Source organism: Pituophis catenifer, unplaced genomic scaffold, assembly GCF_029215685.1.
Source record: "Pituophis catenifer annectens isolate HBS135680 unplaced genomic scaffold, rPitCat1.0.hap2 SCAF_7, whole genome shotgun sequence".
NCBI classification, from domain to species: domain Eukaryota; kingdom Metazoa; phylum Chordata; class Lepidosauria; order Squamata; family Colubridae; genus Pituophis; species Pituophis catenifer.
This window is the reverse complement of record NW_027256887.1, coordinates 59969628-59986159: the sequence shown is the minus strand read 5'-3', so window position 1 is coordinate 59986159 and position 16532 is coordinate 59969628. Positions and strand designations below refer to the sequence as shown.

Here is a 16532-nt window from a genome sequence, read left to right as displayed (position 1 = left end):
TAGTGGACATTAATTTAAGGAAAAAGTAGCAGTATGCAAATGAAGAAGCTGTTCTGTAATTTTTCAACCCAACAGATGTTAAGTGACAATGGCTTATTACTTGTTCTCAGTTGTAGATGCAATTTTCAAAAGGTAGAACTGGTATATGAGGCTGGATTAGATCCACTTTGGGAATCTAGTCTTATTTGTATCCATTTCCTGAAGACAGTTATGATTTGGTACAGAGCTACTTTCTGATGTGGCAAAAGAGTTGGCAAATTGGGCCTTCAGAACCTTTATCTAAATTTTGTCATGGGTTTTTTTTTCTTAAAAAATGGCCACAGCATTCTGAGGCTACTAGAGTATACTAGAGTATATCGGAGTGTAGATCCACACCCTGAAATATCTTGATCAGGTTTTTTTCTGTTTCATTTTAAGGGAATGTGTTGAGAGAAGGGTAAAACAGTGAAGTTTGAAGACCTTGCCTAGAGCCTTGCATGCTCATATAAACATTATCTAATTACTATAATAAAAATGTTGCCAAATAGACTGGTTTAATGTCTCTGTTTAGTATAGTGGCCAACCAGATCCTTCTGTTAATCCTATAGGTGAAACTGAAGGATCCAGCTTTGCATTGCCAGTGAGAGAGGGAAGTGGGAGGGAGAGTGACACATTGGTGAAGGCATGGCCTTCAGAGATAACAAACTTTCGGCAGACAGGAAAAGAGATTTGTCATGGCTATAAGGCTGTGGAGCTGTGAAGAAGGAGCAGGTTTCCCTCATCTTGGCTCTTTAAGCAGAAGAAGACTGAAGGAAAGGCAAAGGCAAACAGGTGATGTGCATAGCCAGAGATAAAGGAAAAGCAGATGCTATGGAGAAAAAGACAAGGACAGCCTAGTGCAGTGATGGCTAACCTTTTCCAGACGGAGTGCCCAAAGCGTGTGTGCCTGAACCCCCAAAATGCAATGCGTGCATGGTCCCTGCATGCACATGGCCCCCCCACGCAGGTGTGGCAGAGACCCAAAGACCAGCTGGTCAGCGGGAGGCGTGCATGCATACGTGGTGGAGCTGAACTGGGGCAACAGCTCACGTGCCCACAGAGAGGGTGCTGCGTGCCACCTCTGGTACATGTGCCATAGATTCACCATCACGGACCTAGTGACCTAATTAGACTGTTCTTGAGACTGCTGCATATTTCTTACTTGTAGCAACTTATGAAGAAAAGAGTCATCCTTGCAGGATCCAATCCATATATGATGGCTAATATGACTAATAAAGTTTAGTCTTCCAAGCTTTCAGACTTGTGCTGGAGCCCAATTTCCTTGATGAGGGTGTGACATTGTCCAGATGAGGTTGTATCAGTCGGATCTGATGCTGGCTGAGTCATAATTTTTGACCACTCCCCTTGCTCCGCCCCTTTCATGCCCAGTTTAGACTCAGTCGGCCTGAGAGAAACATCTCCTACAGATCTGGCTATACAGCCCAGGTCTGTTCAATTTCACAGAATTGTAAGTCTTTTTGACCACCTTTTATTTTCTCTAGTTTAAAATTGTTACTTCCCCTTTAAATTTTTTTCCCCCCCTTCTATTGTAGCCTGCCGGTTTTGCCTTACTAGAGCGTCCTAAGCTGCAGGCTTTGCTTCGCTCCTGGCGGCGGCCATTTTGAAAGCCCCATTTTAAAAGGGAACTTTTTTCCTTTTTCTTTTTCCTGTCTTTTTTGGGGGGGATTTTTTTGATCTATCCCACCAACGATTGTTTAAGGGGCCCTAGACCACAATACCACCAACAATAATAGCGATTCCCTAATTTTAAGGGAAATCACCAAATCGGGCCGCCGCCCACGCTACAGCGATCCCAAAACCGCTGATCAGCTGTAGAGCGGTTAATTGAAGCGCCGCGGCAATTTTAAAAAGAAAAATTTTTGCCGCTTTGCCACCAACGAGTCTGCAAGTTTGGGGGGGGGCAGCAAGCTTCTTCTTGCCTCCCCCTGTGGCATTTCCAGCCAGTATTTTTCTCATCGTGGCTGTGGGGGCGCTGAGGAGGTCCGTTTCTAGGCTTGCCTAGACAGATACCTCCGGAGCAGAGTTTCCTCCTGCTCACGTGTGACCTGGCAGCCATCGTGCTTAACGCCAGAGTCGTTGCCATCTCAAATTTCAACCACGTGGCGAAACTGAAACCAAAAGCTATTTCTCCAGTCGACATCGTGGTCGCAGTGAGTATACTAAAGATGGCAGATCGCTCTTCCCATGGGGAGGAAAATACTATGTACACTGGGAAGAAATCAACTTCCAAACGTAAGCACCTTTCTAAACCTGAGGAGAAGGATTTAACAAAGAGGCATAAATCTCTAGAAAAGCAAGTTAGTGAGGTGCCTGCAACTGAGCCTGGTAAGGGGACCCCCCCCCCATCTACCCCCCCTCCTCCCATTTCAACTGTTAGCCAGGCCTGGTCTTCGGAGGGAGAGGGTACTGTTCTTCAACAAGACCAAAGCAATTTGCAAAACCCCTTTGCAAGTCAATTAATGACCCCTGCAACTCCTGTATTTGGTGGCCATGCAGCTGCAGCTGCTTCAACAGGTGAATCCTCTATGCCTGTGCTAACCCCCGAAGATCCTTTAAAAAATGTGCCAGAAGGATTGAGAATTCTGATTGAACAGGCCATTGCTTCTAGAATGGCAGCCAATATTCATGGTCACCACTCTGGCTCTGCTATTTCAGAGCGATCTGCCTGTATTAGAATTTCTCCTGCAGTCAGTCTTACTGGCTCTCATTCTCCTGCAGCCTCCAGAGTTAGTGAAGCCTTTGTGTTTGAGGAAGAGAGACATTCTGACCTATCAGATGATGAGGGGATAATCCAAGATCAACCTGCCTTTACAGGATTATTTCCCCCCAATAAATTCAAGTCTTTATTGCATAAGGCTCGCTTAACAGCCGCCTTAAAGGAAGATGAATACTTTCAAGAGATGCAGGAGGCTCAAAAGGGTGGACTACAGGGACCTTTTTCTGAGCCCCCCCCCTGAACTTTGTTATGTACCAACTCCACAACTGTTCATAGATGTGGTAAAGAAACAGTGGGCTGGGCCTGCAACCATGGCATCTGCACATGGTTCAGATAAGAAATATTATGCTGTTGCTCCAAAGTTTGCTCAACTCTTGCAAGTTCCACCTGTAGACAGTCCTGTAGCGGCCCTTTCCTCTTCTTCTTCATACGTAACTGGGGATACTTCTGAAGGTCTAAGGCCAGAAGACAAAAAGTTAGAATTTCTGTTTAAAAAGAACCATCAGGCCTCGGCATGGGCAATTCAATCAGCTTCATCAGCCTCATTTTTTAATAGAACTACCATCCTTTGGCTTCAACAGTTACAGGCAAGGGTACCCCCCAGTGAGGTTCGCCTTCATCAGGATATTAATAAAATCATTGCTGCCACTCAATTTTCGGCTGATGCAACCTTGAATTCAGCCAAATTTGCATCCAGAGCCTTAGCCTCTACAGTTTCAGCCCGCAGGATGCTCTGGCTTCGCCAATGGCCTGCTGACCTTAAGGCCAAATGGCGCTTGGCTGCAGCTCCATATTCTGCAAACAAACTATTTGGGGAATCACTTGACCCTCTTCTTGTAGAGACACGGGACAAGCGAAAAATTTTGCCCTCAACATACAAACGGGCTGAAGGAAGACCCTCTCCATATTACAGAAGGCCTTCCTTTCGTTCCTACCCCCAGGGAGGCCCCTCCAGGCAGGAATATCTTCAGGGATCCTATCGATCCTCGGACCGTCAATATTTTCGGGACAGGAGCAGACAATTCCAGCCCAAACGGTCCTTTCGGGGTTCTGGTTTCCGCCAGTCCCGCAGTCGTAAGTGACTCACTACCAAATCCTCCAGTAGGGGGTCGCCTGTCCCTCTTTGCGGACAGGTGGGAAAGGTCATCTTCAGACCTTTGGGTTCTTTCAGTTGTGAAATTCGGCCTCCCCCTGGAATTTCTCTCCAGGCCTCCAACCCGCTTTCTTCAATGTCCAACTTCCAAAAGCGAATCCAGACGTCAATTAATGAACCAAGCAGTTCAGCACCTACTACAGATTCACGCCATAGAGGAGGTCCCCCACGATCAATGGAAACAGGGGTATTATTCCATCCTGTTCGTAGTTCCAAAGCGGTCAGGGGGGTGGAGAGCCATTCTGGACTTAAAAAATCTCAACTCATACATAGTGTATCGCAGATTCAAAATGTGTTCACTAACCTCTATTCTTCAAGGGATTCGTCCCAACGATTTTCTAGTTTCCATAGACCTCATGGAGGCTTATCTTCACATTCCCATCCTGCCAAAGCATCGACAGTATCTCCGATTCAGCTATGCAGGAAAGCATTTTCAATACCGGGCTCTTCCCTTCGGACTGGCATCTGCACCAAGGGTCTTCACAAAGGTCCTGGCGGTGGTGGCGGCTCACCTGAGACAACAACCGGTAAGGATCCAGGCTTACCTGGACGATATTCTGATTCAGGCTCACTCTCAAGAGCAAGCCTTACACGACCTACACCTCACGATTCAAACCCTGAACGACCATGGGTTCTTGGTCAACTACAAAAAAAGTCAGTTAGTGCCAGTCACCAGGATCACACATCTTGGCGCCATCATAGACGCAGCCCAGGGGACCGTCTACCTAACCTTGGAACGACGGTCAGACATCAGGGACCTAGTAGCTCTCATTCGCAGAACTCCATCAGTTCCATTGGCCACTCTATCCAAGCTCTTAGGCAAGATGGTCTCCTGCGTCCAGATCGTCCCATGGGCACACCTTCACGCTCGCCACTTGCAGTGGTTCCTGCTTCCTTTTCAAAAGAAACGCCAAGCTCACACCATGTCAACAGTCAAAGTTCCACTCTCAGTCAGGCGATCGCTAGGTTGGTGGACATCGCCTTCTCTCGACAAGGGGTGTCTTTTCATGAATCACGACCGACTTGTACTCACTACAGACGCCAGCCTTCACGGATGGGGGGCTCATCTTGCATCACACGTGGCTCAGGGCCGTTGGTCTGCATCAGACCTCGCCAACTCTATCAACTGGCTGGAGCTGAAGGCCATTCGTCTCGCTCTCACGCACTTTCACCGGTTCGTGCAACACCGTCATGTTCTGGTGTTGACAGACAATATAGCGGCGAAGGCACATGTCAACCGTCAAGGGGGCACCCACTCAAAGCGCCTCATGGAGGAATCATTTCGCCTGGGCAAGTGGGCAGAACAACACCTCCTCTCCATCAGAGCGGACCACATTGCGGGGTCGGAAAACACACAGGCGGATTTCCTGAGCAGGACAGAGGTGGACAACAGCGAGTGGCAGATTCATCCCGACATATTTCATCAGATTTGCAACAGGTTCGGCATCCCAGCCATAGATCTCTTCGCCACACACCTGAACAATCAGCTTCCTCGCTTCTTCTCGAGGTTCCCGACGCCAGGGGCGGAAGGGGTCAACGCTCTCCGTCTCACCTGGCCGCCGGGTCTTCACTATGCCTTTCCACCGCTGCCTCTGATTCCGGCCCTGATTCGGAAGGTCATCGCCGACAGAGCAGAAATTATCCTCGTGGCTCCCCACTGGCCACGCCGTCCGTGGTTCGCAGACCTGGTCAGTCTCTCCACATTTCACCCTTGGAGAATTCCACCAGACGAGATTGTCCTGCGTCAGGGGAACCTTCTTCATCCGGACCCTCAGTGGCTCCAACTGACTGCATGGCGCTTGAAGGGGCCCGTCTAAGGCAGGACAATTATTCAGATAGGGTGATTCACATTGTTCAAGCCTGCAGACGTAAATCCACAGTCAGACTCTACAATATCTCCTGGCTCGCCTTTTATAGGTGGTGCCGCTCCCGGCAGATAGATCCTGTTTCAGCCTCACCTGCCCAGATCTTGGAGTTCCTCAGAGATGGGTTTGACCGTGGTCTGGCCCATAGTACCCTTCGGAGACATGTGGCGGCTCTGTCTACGGCCTTGTCCAGTCCATCCGGCCGACCACTCACTCAGCACCCTGTGATAAAAAAGTTCCTGCGAGGAGCCAGGCTCTTGCGGCCCTCCTCGATTCATAGATACCCTACTTGGGATTTGCCCAAGGTCCTTAACGCTTTAACTGAGACTCCCTTTGAACCCCTCCGTACGGTTCACCTTCGCTTTCTCACCCTTAAGGTGGTTTTCCTTATAGCCATAACTTCAGCCCGTCGCATTTCGGAGCTGGCAGCCCTCTCAGTTAGGGAGGATCTCTGTGTTTTCCGGCCGGACACAGTTATTTTGAGATTGGACCCTTCCTTTATTCCCAAGGTTAATTCCCCCTTTCACAGGGCCCAAGAGGTTATTTTGCCCAATTTCTGTCCCCGGCCCTCTCATGCCTTGGAACGAAGGTGGCATACCTTAGATGTACGGAGGGCCCTAAAGATTTATATCAAAAGGACTGCTCCCTTCAGGAAGTCAGAGGCTTTGTTTGTTTCCTTTTTGCCAGGCTCCCTAGGGCTCAAAGTCTCTTCTGCCACAATTGGTAGATGGATCAGGGCTTGCATCGCCTCGGCATATCAGGCCCAGGCGATTCCTGTTCCCAATAGCATTACTGCCCACTCCACTAGGAGTGCTGCTACCTCAGCAGCTTGGGCGACTCAGGCCTCCCTTGAGGAGGTATGTAGGGCAGCCACCTGGTCTACCCCCTCGCCATTTATTCGTCATTACAAGATAGATACCTTTGCTTCTGCTGAAGCGTCATTTGGCAGGAGGGTTTTGCAGCAGGTGCATCGTGCGAGGGTCTCTCCAGGCCCTTCGACATCCCGCCCTTGAGACAGCCAAATCTTTGGTATGTCCCTCATCTGGACAATGTCACACCCTCATCAAGGAAATTGGGCATTGGTCTTACCTTAAATGCCAGATTTCTTGAGGGGGGTGACATTGTCCAGCCCCTCCCTCTGTCTCAGTGCCTGTACAGTTTATTGTTCTTGTTCAGTAGTTTTTTTTTCCAGTTGTCCCGTTGGACCGATTTACTTCCTCCTGATAACGGTGGTTCCTGTTGGAGATACTTCTGGTGGCCTTCCTTCGTCAAAACTGAGCATGAAAGGGGCGGAGCAAGGGGAGTGGTCAAAAATTATGACTCAGCCAGCATCAGATCCGACTGATACAACCTCATCTGGACAATGTCACCCCCCTCAAGAAATCTGGCATTTAAGGTAAGACCAATGCCCATTTTCAAGAAACTTCTCTGACATATTCTGGTAGGGAGAGAAGCTCCCTGTGGATGGGCTCTAGCATGAGTCTGAAAATTCGGAAGACTAAAACTCTGGTTCCAGTGACTGACTTAAATTGAATCTTGCAGCATTAATCTGGGACCCACATATTTGCCTTCATTCCTGAGATCATTCTTGCATATTTTTGAAAGTAGAATGTGGTTCTGTCACTCTGGAAGAGAAGAAAGAAGGAAACTGTCCATAGATCCAAACCCTATAATGCAGTGTTTCTCAATCTTGGTAGCTTGAAGATGGGTGGACTTCAACTCCCAGAATCCCCCAGCCAGCACAAAGACAAAGCTCAGAAAAATGCAGAATTTTAGCACATGGTACAGAAATACTTCCACATGAGATTTTCTAGGTGCCATCTTGAAGATTTGCAATAAATGGCTATGCATATGGCTAAGGCTATTACTTTTATCACCTTTTCTCCTTCCTTCTGGCACCAAAATGTGCTTCCATCATCATAGTATACAGGGCATCCTGTATGCTAAAGAACATTATTCTTCTCTTGCATTCAACAACAAGCATGTAGGCAGAGAAAGGGAAGAGATGTTAAGATGATTAAATCTCCTGTTTGCCCCATAAGCAAGCAGTTGGAGAGCTGAATGTGCTGTACAGTAATTCTAATGGAAAATGGGATGCTCATGCTGTTTGTTGTGTTTTCAAGTGAGTCATGTTCAAAGTGGCAAACAGAGTAGCAGCAGCTTTGAAACCTGTAGTAGGTTGCACTCCTCCAAGAAACCATATATGGGCAGTAGGTTGCCCCCATAGAATCACTGCTGGATGAATTCTCAATACTTGGCATATATTTTCCTTGTTTGATTTTTGCCAGCTTAATTCTCATGAGAAAGAAAGTATTTCTGAAGGCCATATTTTTTTCTGTTTCTTCCCAGCTCTGTATTCATGCCCAAAATGGTAGGAAATGCCAGTATGTTGGAAATTGCTCCTTTGCCCATAGCCCTGAAGAGAGAGAGATGTGGACCTTCATGAAAGAAAATAAGAGTGAGTGGAATATTTAAATATGTATCTTTACGTATGTTTGGGAGCTACAGATTTATTCGTTGTTTGTTTGCCTGCCTGCCTGCCTGCCTGCCTGCCTGCCTGCCTGCCTGCCTGCCAGCCTTCTGGTTCCCCTCCCCATCTCCAAGTACTCATTGACAATAATAAATAATCAGCGTCAATATAACTGGCTTCCGGTAAAATATAGTGTGCAAGCTGACAAAGTTTAACTAAGATTTAACATTATATGAATATTAGGTCATTAATAAATCATTATAATCTCAAACTGGGGATTTATGTTTTGGAATGAATATGCAGATTCTGGTTTCCTGAATTCATGATTATCACCAGAATAAATACCCCTTGAAAATGTCCAGGTGCCACAATGAAGATTTAAATTAGCTTCCACTGATACTAATGAAAGGTATTTGAACTTCATTGCAGTAGAGAGGAAGTTGGCAATGTAATGAAAAGGAAAGTTAGCTCTGCCTTTTCAATAGTGGCTGCCTTTGAAAATATCCCAAAATGTGGGGATTAGACCAGATCCAGGACCTGAAAAGGGGTTTGGTTGAGGCAGGTTCTGTGCAACTGTTTCGAAGCAACAGGTTTCAGTGTTCAAAAGGAACTGCATTCCTTCTACTTCATTTGATAGAATACGTTAGACTGGCACCTATTCTATGTCAGTCTTCAGATACTGTAGCTGAATAACAGCATATCTACCTTGCATGGAAAAGATCCAAGGTTCAGTCCCTGTAATCCTGAAGCAGGGCTGAGGAAGACTGTATGTCTGACATCTGAAGAGTGCTGTGTGAAATTGAGTAAGATTCTGACTTGGTAATAAAAAGCTTTTGATGTTGGCAGCCAAACCAGTCCTGTTTAGAAAGATTGTGTTGGTAGGATGCAAAAGTGTCTTTAGCTAACCCAGCTGGTATATATTGTTGCAGTTTTAGATATGCAGCAGACTTATGACATGTGGCTGAAAAAGCACAACCCTGGAAAGCCTGGAGAGGGAACACCTCTAACATCACGAGAAGGAGAAAAGCAAATCCAGATGCCCACTGACTATGCTGACATGGTAGTGTCATATTCTAGATAATGTTGTGATACTTATTTTTATTTTGCACATGAATATTTTTAAGATAAGAGTGCTACACAATGAAACCCATGTCAGCAACTTGCATCTCATATAGATCTTCAGTGCAGCATTATACATGCTCAGCCGCTGCTGGTTTTGCCATAATTTTGCAAAATAAGATGGCACATGACAAGTGTCGTCCCCAAGAGCTGTTCTCATTATCTCTAAAGCCCACACACAGCTACATGATGAGGTGATGAAGTGGTTGTCTGCTCATCAACTTATGAAAGCAATGTGAAGAAAAGAATCCTGCCTACCTTTTATACTCTTGCTTTAAATCCAGGTCTTTCTCCATGTGCTCTGCTGGAGATAGTGATGCTCTGATCTCATTACACAGGGAAGGAAGTTTAGACTGTCACATTATACATTGTCACAGATAGAATGATTGTGTACCCTGGAACAGAAGGCTGATGGCCCCTTAATAAATTACATGTTTTCCTAAGAAGCTCTGAAGATCTCAGAAGTCAGTCAGTCAATATATACATTTTGTTAACATACGATTTGTTCACCAGTAAGAATTAGGCCAGTCTACATTTATTGATTATATTTAGATGGAAATCAAACTTGTAGGATTTTTTTGCAGAACAGATCTTCCTGTGAAACGAATGTCAATCAACACATCAATTGTAGCATAAAACTAGAAAATGTTTAGTAATTCATAGTTTTGGTGATGCATCCAGCAGGCCTTTTTCACTCAAGTAACCAAGTGAAAACAGAAAAATATGTGCCACCTTTAACAGAATCATTATCTTGGGGCTCCTGAGTATTTTTCAATCCCTAGGAAACTTGACTATTTTAATGGTAGAAATCTTTTTGCTGATACTCAGTTAGTTCTGTTAACAGGGGCCTAGTGGCTCAGCAGACTGATAGCATTGTGATTAACACCAGCTGTCTGCAATTACTGTAAGTTTGAATCTCACCAGGCTCAAGGTTGACTCAGCCTTCCATCCTTTCTAAGGTAGGTAAATTGAGGACCCAGTTTGTGGGGGCAATAAGCTGACTTTGTATAAATATACAAAAGTATGAAGGCTATTGCTTAACGCATTGTAAGCCGCCCTGAGTCTCCGGAGAAGGGCGGCATATAAATAAATAAATAAATAAAAAAACCAAATCAGTATGAATCCTCAAAAGAACAGTGGATTTAGCCATGGAAAAGTAGTTTTATTTGACAATAAAGGATTCCCCAGCCATTTTTAGAGCAGTTATCAGTGCAACCTAGTAAAGGCATAGGACTGTATTCTCTTGTTTTCTGGTGGCTAGATGGGTTACCATTGCTGGCTTTGTGGGAAGAACAGCAACAGTAAGAAACAGTGGCAGCAGCACATCCAGTCTGAGAAGCATAAAGAGAAAGTCTTTACATCTGATAATGACTCCAGCTGTTGGAATTACCGTTTCCCAATGGGAGAGTTTCGACTCTGTGAAAGGTACAACCCATAACATTTTCCCTTTTTTAGGTCATGTACTCCTGCAGAGTAGGGGGGAGCGTGTAAATTTTTTGCTGTAGTTTATAGTTCAAAGAAAATTGTCTCTAAGTCTGTGACTCACATTGAGAGATCTTTCATGGCTGCAGATAAGTCTTTAAATCAGTATTTCTCAACCTTGGCAATTTTAAAGATATATGGATAGCAACTCCCAGAATTCCCCAGTATGCTGGCTAGGGAATTCTGGGAGTTGGAATCCATACAAGATTGTATGGTTGTATGCCAAGGTTGAGAAACATTAACTTAAATGTAGAATTTTTCTGGCAAAAGATGGGCTTAAATATGCATTCAGATATAATATGTTCATATTTTTGTTTACCAACTAAAGAGATAATGTTTTTTAAGCAGATTAGTACCTTATATTCTTACGATCTGATATAGGAACTGTGTTTATTCCTGGGCTGATGATTTCAGAAGCTGTAAAATCTTGCTCTATAGTTTCTCCTACTATTGATTCTTTAGTTAATCTTCATACACCAGCTTTCATGTGATTTATTTGAAGGTGGCCACTTTGTCGGTAGAACATTTTGTTAGCTGATCTAGATTCCCATGTGCTAGAATCTGGATTGTTTGCTGAAAAATCTGCCCCTTTCATGCTGTGGGCCCTGCAGCTTTAGGGAAAAATCTTCCTGTAATTTAAAATTAACTTTCTGAGTTCAAATACTAGAGAATTAAAGAAGAGAGATTCCTATTTAAAAAATTGACAGTTGTGTACTGCCCTCCTACAGGTTCCAGAAAACAAAAGGCTGTCCTGAAGGAGAGAAATGTCTCTTTGCTCATGGACAAGATGAGTTGACAGAATGGCTGGATCGGAGGGAAGTAATGAAGCAGAAACTGGCTAAAGCTCGAAAGGATATGCTGTTGTGCCCTCGAGATGATGACTTTGGCAAATACAACTTTCTATTACGTGATAGTATATAATTCTGGGTGGTGGTGGAAATGAGCAGACTTCAGAACTGGAGTAAGATGAAGCTTGGGCAGTTACAAAGAGCCTGAAAATTGTTCCAATACCGTGGCTTTGATTGTAAGATAATCAAAATGATTCACTAACATTGAATGGAATTAAGGATTGAATCATCAGTAGCCAGTGGACACAATGTTTCTATCATTTTGTTTTCCATTTTTTTTTTCAGTCAATTACCAGCTTCCTTTTCTCTTTTTCTTTCATAAAAGAGAAGATGTTTTTCTTTTTAATTTCCCAACCAGATTTTTATTTTGAGCATTTAATTTTTGATGGGATATTGTGGTATTACAGAAGCGAGCATAGAGCGAGGACATATGTCAAAGATGCAGGGTTTTTTTCAAGCCAGACACTTGTGTGCTGGGTCTTTAGGGCCACAGTGTTGAAATTAACAATACAAAATGTTAAATATGAATAAGATATAAGCTTCCCCCCACTTCAATCTGGTTCTAAAACGTTCAGATTATTCTGGTGGTTGCTTTTAAATAATAGTAGTAAAGTATTTACTATTTAATACTACTAAGTGGTAATTAAAGAAATACTAGTAAAGAATATATTATGTCTTTTCTCCGTATAGCCAGAATTCCATCACAGATGAAAGCAAAGAATTTCAATCCTGTCACATGACATTAGAAAAGCCATTGGCTGTCTTTGGAAGCAATTAGTTTTTCATATTAAAGATTATTGAAAATACAATAGATAATTGATGAATGATTTAGGCCTTGTATGAATATATATAAGTCAAAGATAACTTTTATTTCTGATGGTATGTCAGCAATCAGAACAGTTACTTTTTGCTTCTTCTTCTTCTTTAGAGAGAACTTTAAAGATATTTGAGAATTTTCCTGTACAGGAACATGTTAATATGTTTGGATTTCTGCAGAGAACCTGCTTGTTGAAAAAGAATAGTTTCCCACTATACATGTAGTCTTCTCTCTAGTAGGTACAGTTCTGGTGGCTATGAAAAAACAGAAATGATGGAAATGTGATGAAAGGATTTAGTTTGTTATCCAGGAATGGATTTTATAAATCTGATTGTGCCAAAGAATCAGGTTTGTAAACTTTCTTTGGCATTAATAATTTAGTGCTAATTATAAAAGTATCTTGGTAATTTTGATCTCAAGGGGGAAAAGAAATTAAACATTTTCAAAATACATTTTCAAAATTCATCTGTTTAATTTGAATTGCAAATAAGAGACTTGCAATTAAATGTTTCATATCTCAAACTAATAAAAGTTAAATATAAGACTAGAACATTAAGTTTCCTTCCCTTTTCTTAAATAAAGAACAAGAAAATTTCCCCCGTACCTATATTCAATGTACCTGTAAAAAGAACTTCAAGAGGCTGTAATTTAAAGCATCTTTACTAGGAATTAAGTTCCACTAACTTAGTGGTCAATTGAACAATAAAGTCAGAAAAAATATGATAGTAACATTTCACAGAATTATTATAACAGATTGTAGGAAAAAATGTCATATTGTTTGATGTGATAGGAGGAAACAAATGATTCATAGTGCATGGATTTTGCAACTGTAACCAAAAAATCCTCAGCATTTTTAATGCAATTATCTTTATTGGTCTGATAGGGAAGTACATATATGTTTTGGGTATATGGTGCTACAAAATTGGCTTTTATACTTTTGCAAAGTGGATGAAGGCATGGTGTAACCTGAATGTGAAGGTTTCACATAAAGATATCTATCTAAAATCTGTAGGCTTGCTTACAAAATGCTTTACTCTTAATGAAGTGTGAATGCTGTAGAATGTTATACCTTTCTTCTTTTGAAGTAATATCAGTCAAGATGATCTACCCTTATTCATATGAAGAAGGAAAATGAGTATAATAATATAAAATGTATAATAATTATAAAGGAAATGCAGTTAGTAGGAAGAATATAATGTCAGTCTCTTTTTCTGCTATTATTGATATAGATGGATTATTAACTCACATTTGTTTGATAACTTTAATTACTCATTTCTACCCATTACAAATTTTAGTCTAAAATCATCTGTTCCTTGAATAAAAGCAAGTATTTTTAGTTTATTTTAATGTGCAAAGATCAGCCTTTCCTGAGAAAAGTTTGGATATTTTTTTCTAAGTTTTGAAGAAGAATATTTTAGCATCATGCACCTGATGCCCTCCAAATGTGTTAAATGGCTACCCTCATCGTAAATACTGAACATGATAATTGACTGTGCTGACCTGCAATAAAAGAAATTGTTCATCAATCTAGAGGGTGCCTGAGCTGGGAAATTTGTGTATGGGTAGAGAATCTTTGTATTTCTAAATCTTTTAAAAGTAGTTATGTTCCCCAATTGTCATCCTGTGTGGAACCCATACATATCTGGACTGAAAATTGTTTAAACCAGCCTCTCCCCAGTTTGATTGTTATAGAACTTGCAACAAGATTTTTCAGATTCTGTTATACACTTTCCATTATCCTAGATGTTTATTTTTATAAAAGAGTACATCTCGTCTCACTAATTAAATACTGTAGTCTTAATTATTGATCCTGGATTAAATGAAGCCACAGGACCCCAGTTGCAATTAAATGAGCCGGATGCATTCCCTCTTCTCATGCATAGATGTGTTGAGTAAGTTACACAATACACTATTATCTGTTCAATTTGTTGATTCTATTTCTCTAAGAAAAATGGAGGTAAATAAGAGATGAATGCTTAACATTCTAAACTGTCTGCTGAATCTAGAAATATAACAATATGCTGTGTCAACCCAAGATATGTGCATTTATTTAGATTATAGAGCTAAATAAAATGTTTTCTTAAAAAAGTAATTAAAATTAGTTGTAGCCTTTTTCTGCCCTCTTCAGTACAGCTGTGCTGGAGGGAAAAAAGGCTTTGGATTATGATGTTAGAGCACGTTGGGTGCACGTATTCTGGGCATTACAGTGGAAATTTTCATTTTATTTCCTGATATGATAATCTGGTATGTGGTGTTGCAGTATTTTGTTACCAGACTTGTTCTAGTGTGTATATATGTACTCCTTTCATAAGACATATATACACAGGTATTAAATATATCACTCTATATAATATTATATATGTGTGTGGTATAAGGAATCTTTATTGAGAGTTAAGGAAAAGGACTCAAGCCAGGGAATATAGCATCTCTCATTGAAAGAAAGAAGATGTGGGGAGGGGATGAATATTTCTCTGGGATTCAATAAAGCATTGATTATTATCCCCACCAGTCATGAATCTACTATTTTGAAAAAGCCTGTAAATCTTATTCACAGAAATAAATATTCAGCTAATGAGGAAGTAAAATCTGTTTATTGTTTTGAGGAAGGAGATACCAGACAGGAGTAGGGGTTCTCTTTTGACATTACGTTTCCTTTTCTTTTTGTCAACCCAGGGGTTACCGGGATTATCAGTTTCTGCTATATTACAACTTGCTATATCCTGCAGCATTTAAGTCCAGTGTTTTGAACAGCTGAATTAAAACAATAAAACAGGCTATAGTTAACTAAAATTTAATAGGTTGGCAAGGAAAGGATTTTCAGAAAGCATTTGAGAATGATGACATGTTGTCATTGATTGTATTTATTAATAAATACAAAATGTGCTTCTGAAATCTTGAAATGACATATTATTCTTTATATAAAAGCGATTCCATATAAGATGCCAAAGAGAAAAAAAGCTGAAAGGCTCTGTTCCTAGACCTAAAAATGGAGCAAGATGAATTTGAATGGGAAGCTGGTTAACCAAGCTTTCTACCAGTTTGTCCGTTAGAAATGTGAGGAGAAAGGAAAGCGAATGAAGGGAGATGCTTTATTTCTAAGCTGGGTTTGTAATAAGCTCGAGAGTCCTTCAAAATATCTATTAATATATTTTAAGAATACCACACTTTACTATTAAAGAGTAATAATATCTTTCACAAAGTCCAGTAATCAAATAATACTATAGATGTCCTAATAACATTCTTGTTCTTAATAAATTTGTTTCTTTTAGCCTTTGTAATAGAAAATAAAAGTGTGCACTTTAAACCTTCATCCTGTGCTTTGTATACTGATATTACTCTTCAAGTAAAAATATTAACATTGCCCTCCGTCTCCTATTATTGAACATAACTCACATTGACTAATGGTCAACAATGTAATTCAGACCGGGGCATTTTATGGCCTGCAAGCCATATCCAGCCCTTTGGCTGTTCCTATTCAGCCTACAGCGGCCAGGGGTAGGGGTGGGGGGCAGTGACAGCCCTCCAGAATAGACCTAGTTTCTCATATGGCCCCTTGGGAAAATTAATTGCCCACCCCTGGAGTAACCAGTAGATGGCTCAATTTTGTTTGTTATAAACCAATTGTTTCACTTCTATTGGGTTCAGCCCAGTGGTGAAATTCAATTTTTTTTACTACTGGTTCTATGGGCGTGGCTTGGTGGGCATGGTGTGGCTTGGTGGGTGTGGCAGGGCAAGGATACTGCAAAATCCCCATTCCCACCCCACTCTGGGACCAGCCAGAGGTGGTATTTGCCAGTTCTTTGAACTACTCAAAATTTCCGCTACCGGTTCTCCAAACTACTCAAAATTTCTGCTACTGGTTCTCCAAAACTGCTGGATTTCAACCCTGGTTCAGCCTATATTTTGCTAGATCTTCTAAATGCTTTAGCCAACTTTTCTTTGAGCAGATCACAACCACCAAGCATGATTTCCAGGACAGTTGATAAGGAAATGTCTGAAATACCATGGTCAATATATCTGAAT

The 16532-nt window shown here is 41.8% G+C and overlaps 1 protein-coding gene across 1 annotated transcript in view; it reads left to right on the top strand.

Annotated features, from left to right (window-relative positions):
- Positions 1-13059, top strand: part of ZC3H7B (zinc finger CCCH-type containing 7B) — a 54896-nt gene extending 41837 nt beyond the window's left edge. Inside the window, exons 20-23 of the mRNA XM_070947534.1 lie at positions 8123-8231; positions 9173-9303; positions 10624-10787; positions 11573-13059. Coding sequence (XP_070803635.1) covers positions 8123-8231; positions 9173-9303; positions 10624-10787; positions 11573-11765 — 597 coding nt within the window. The 3' untranslated portion in view covers positions 11766-13059. The remainder of the gene's footprint in view (positions 1-8122; positions 8232-9172; positions 9304-10623; positions 10788-11572) is intronic.
- The last annotated feature ends 3473 nt before the right edge of the window (positions 13060-16532 follow it).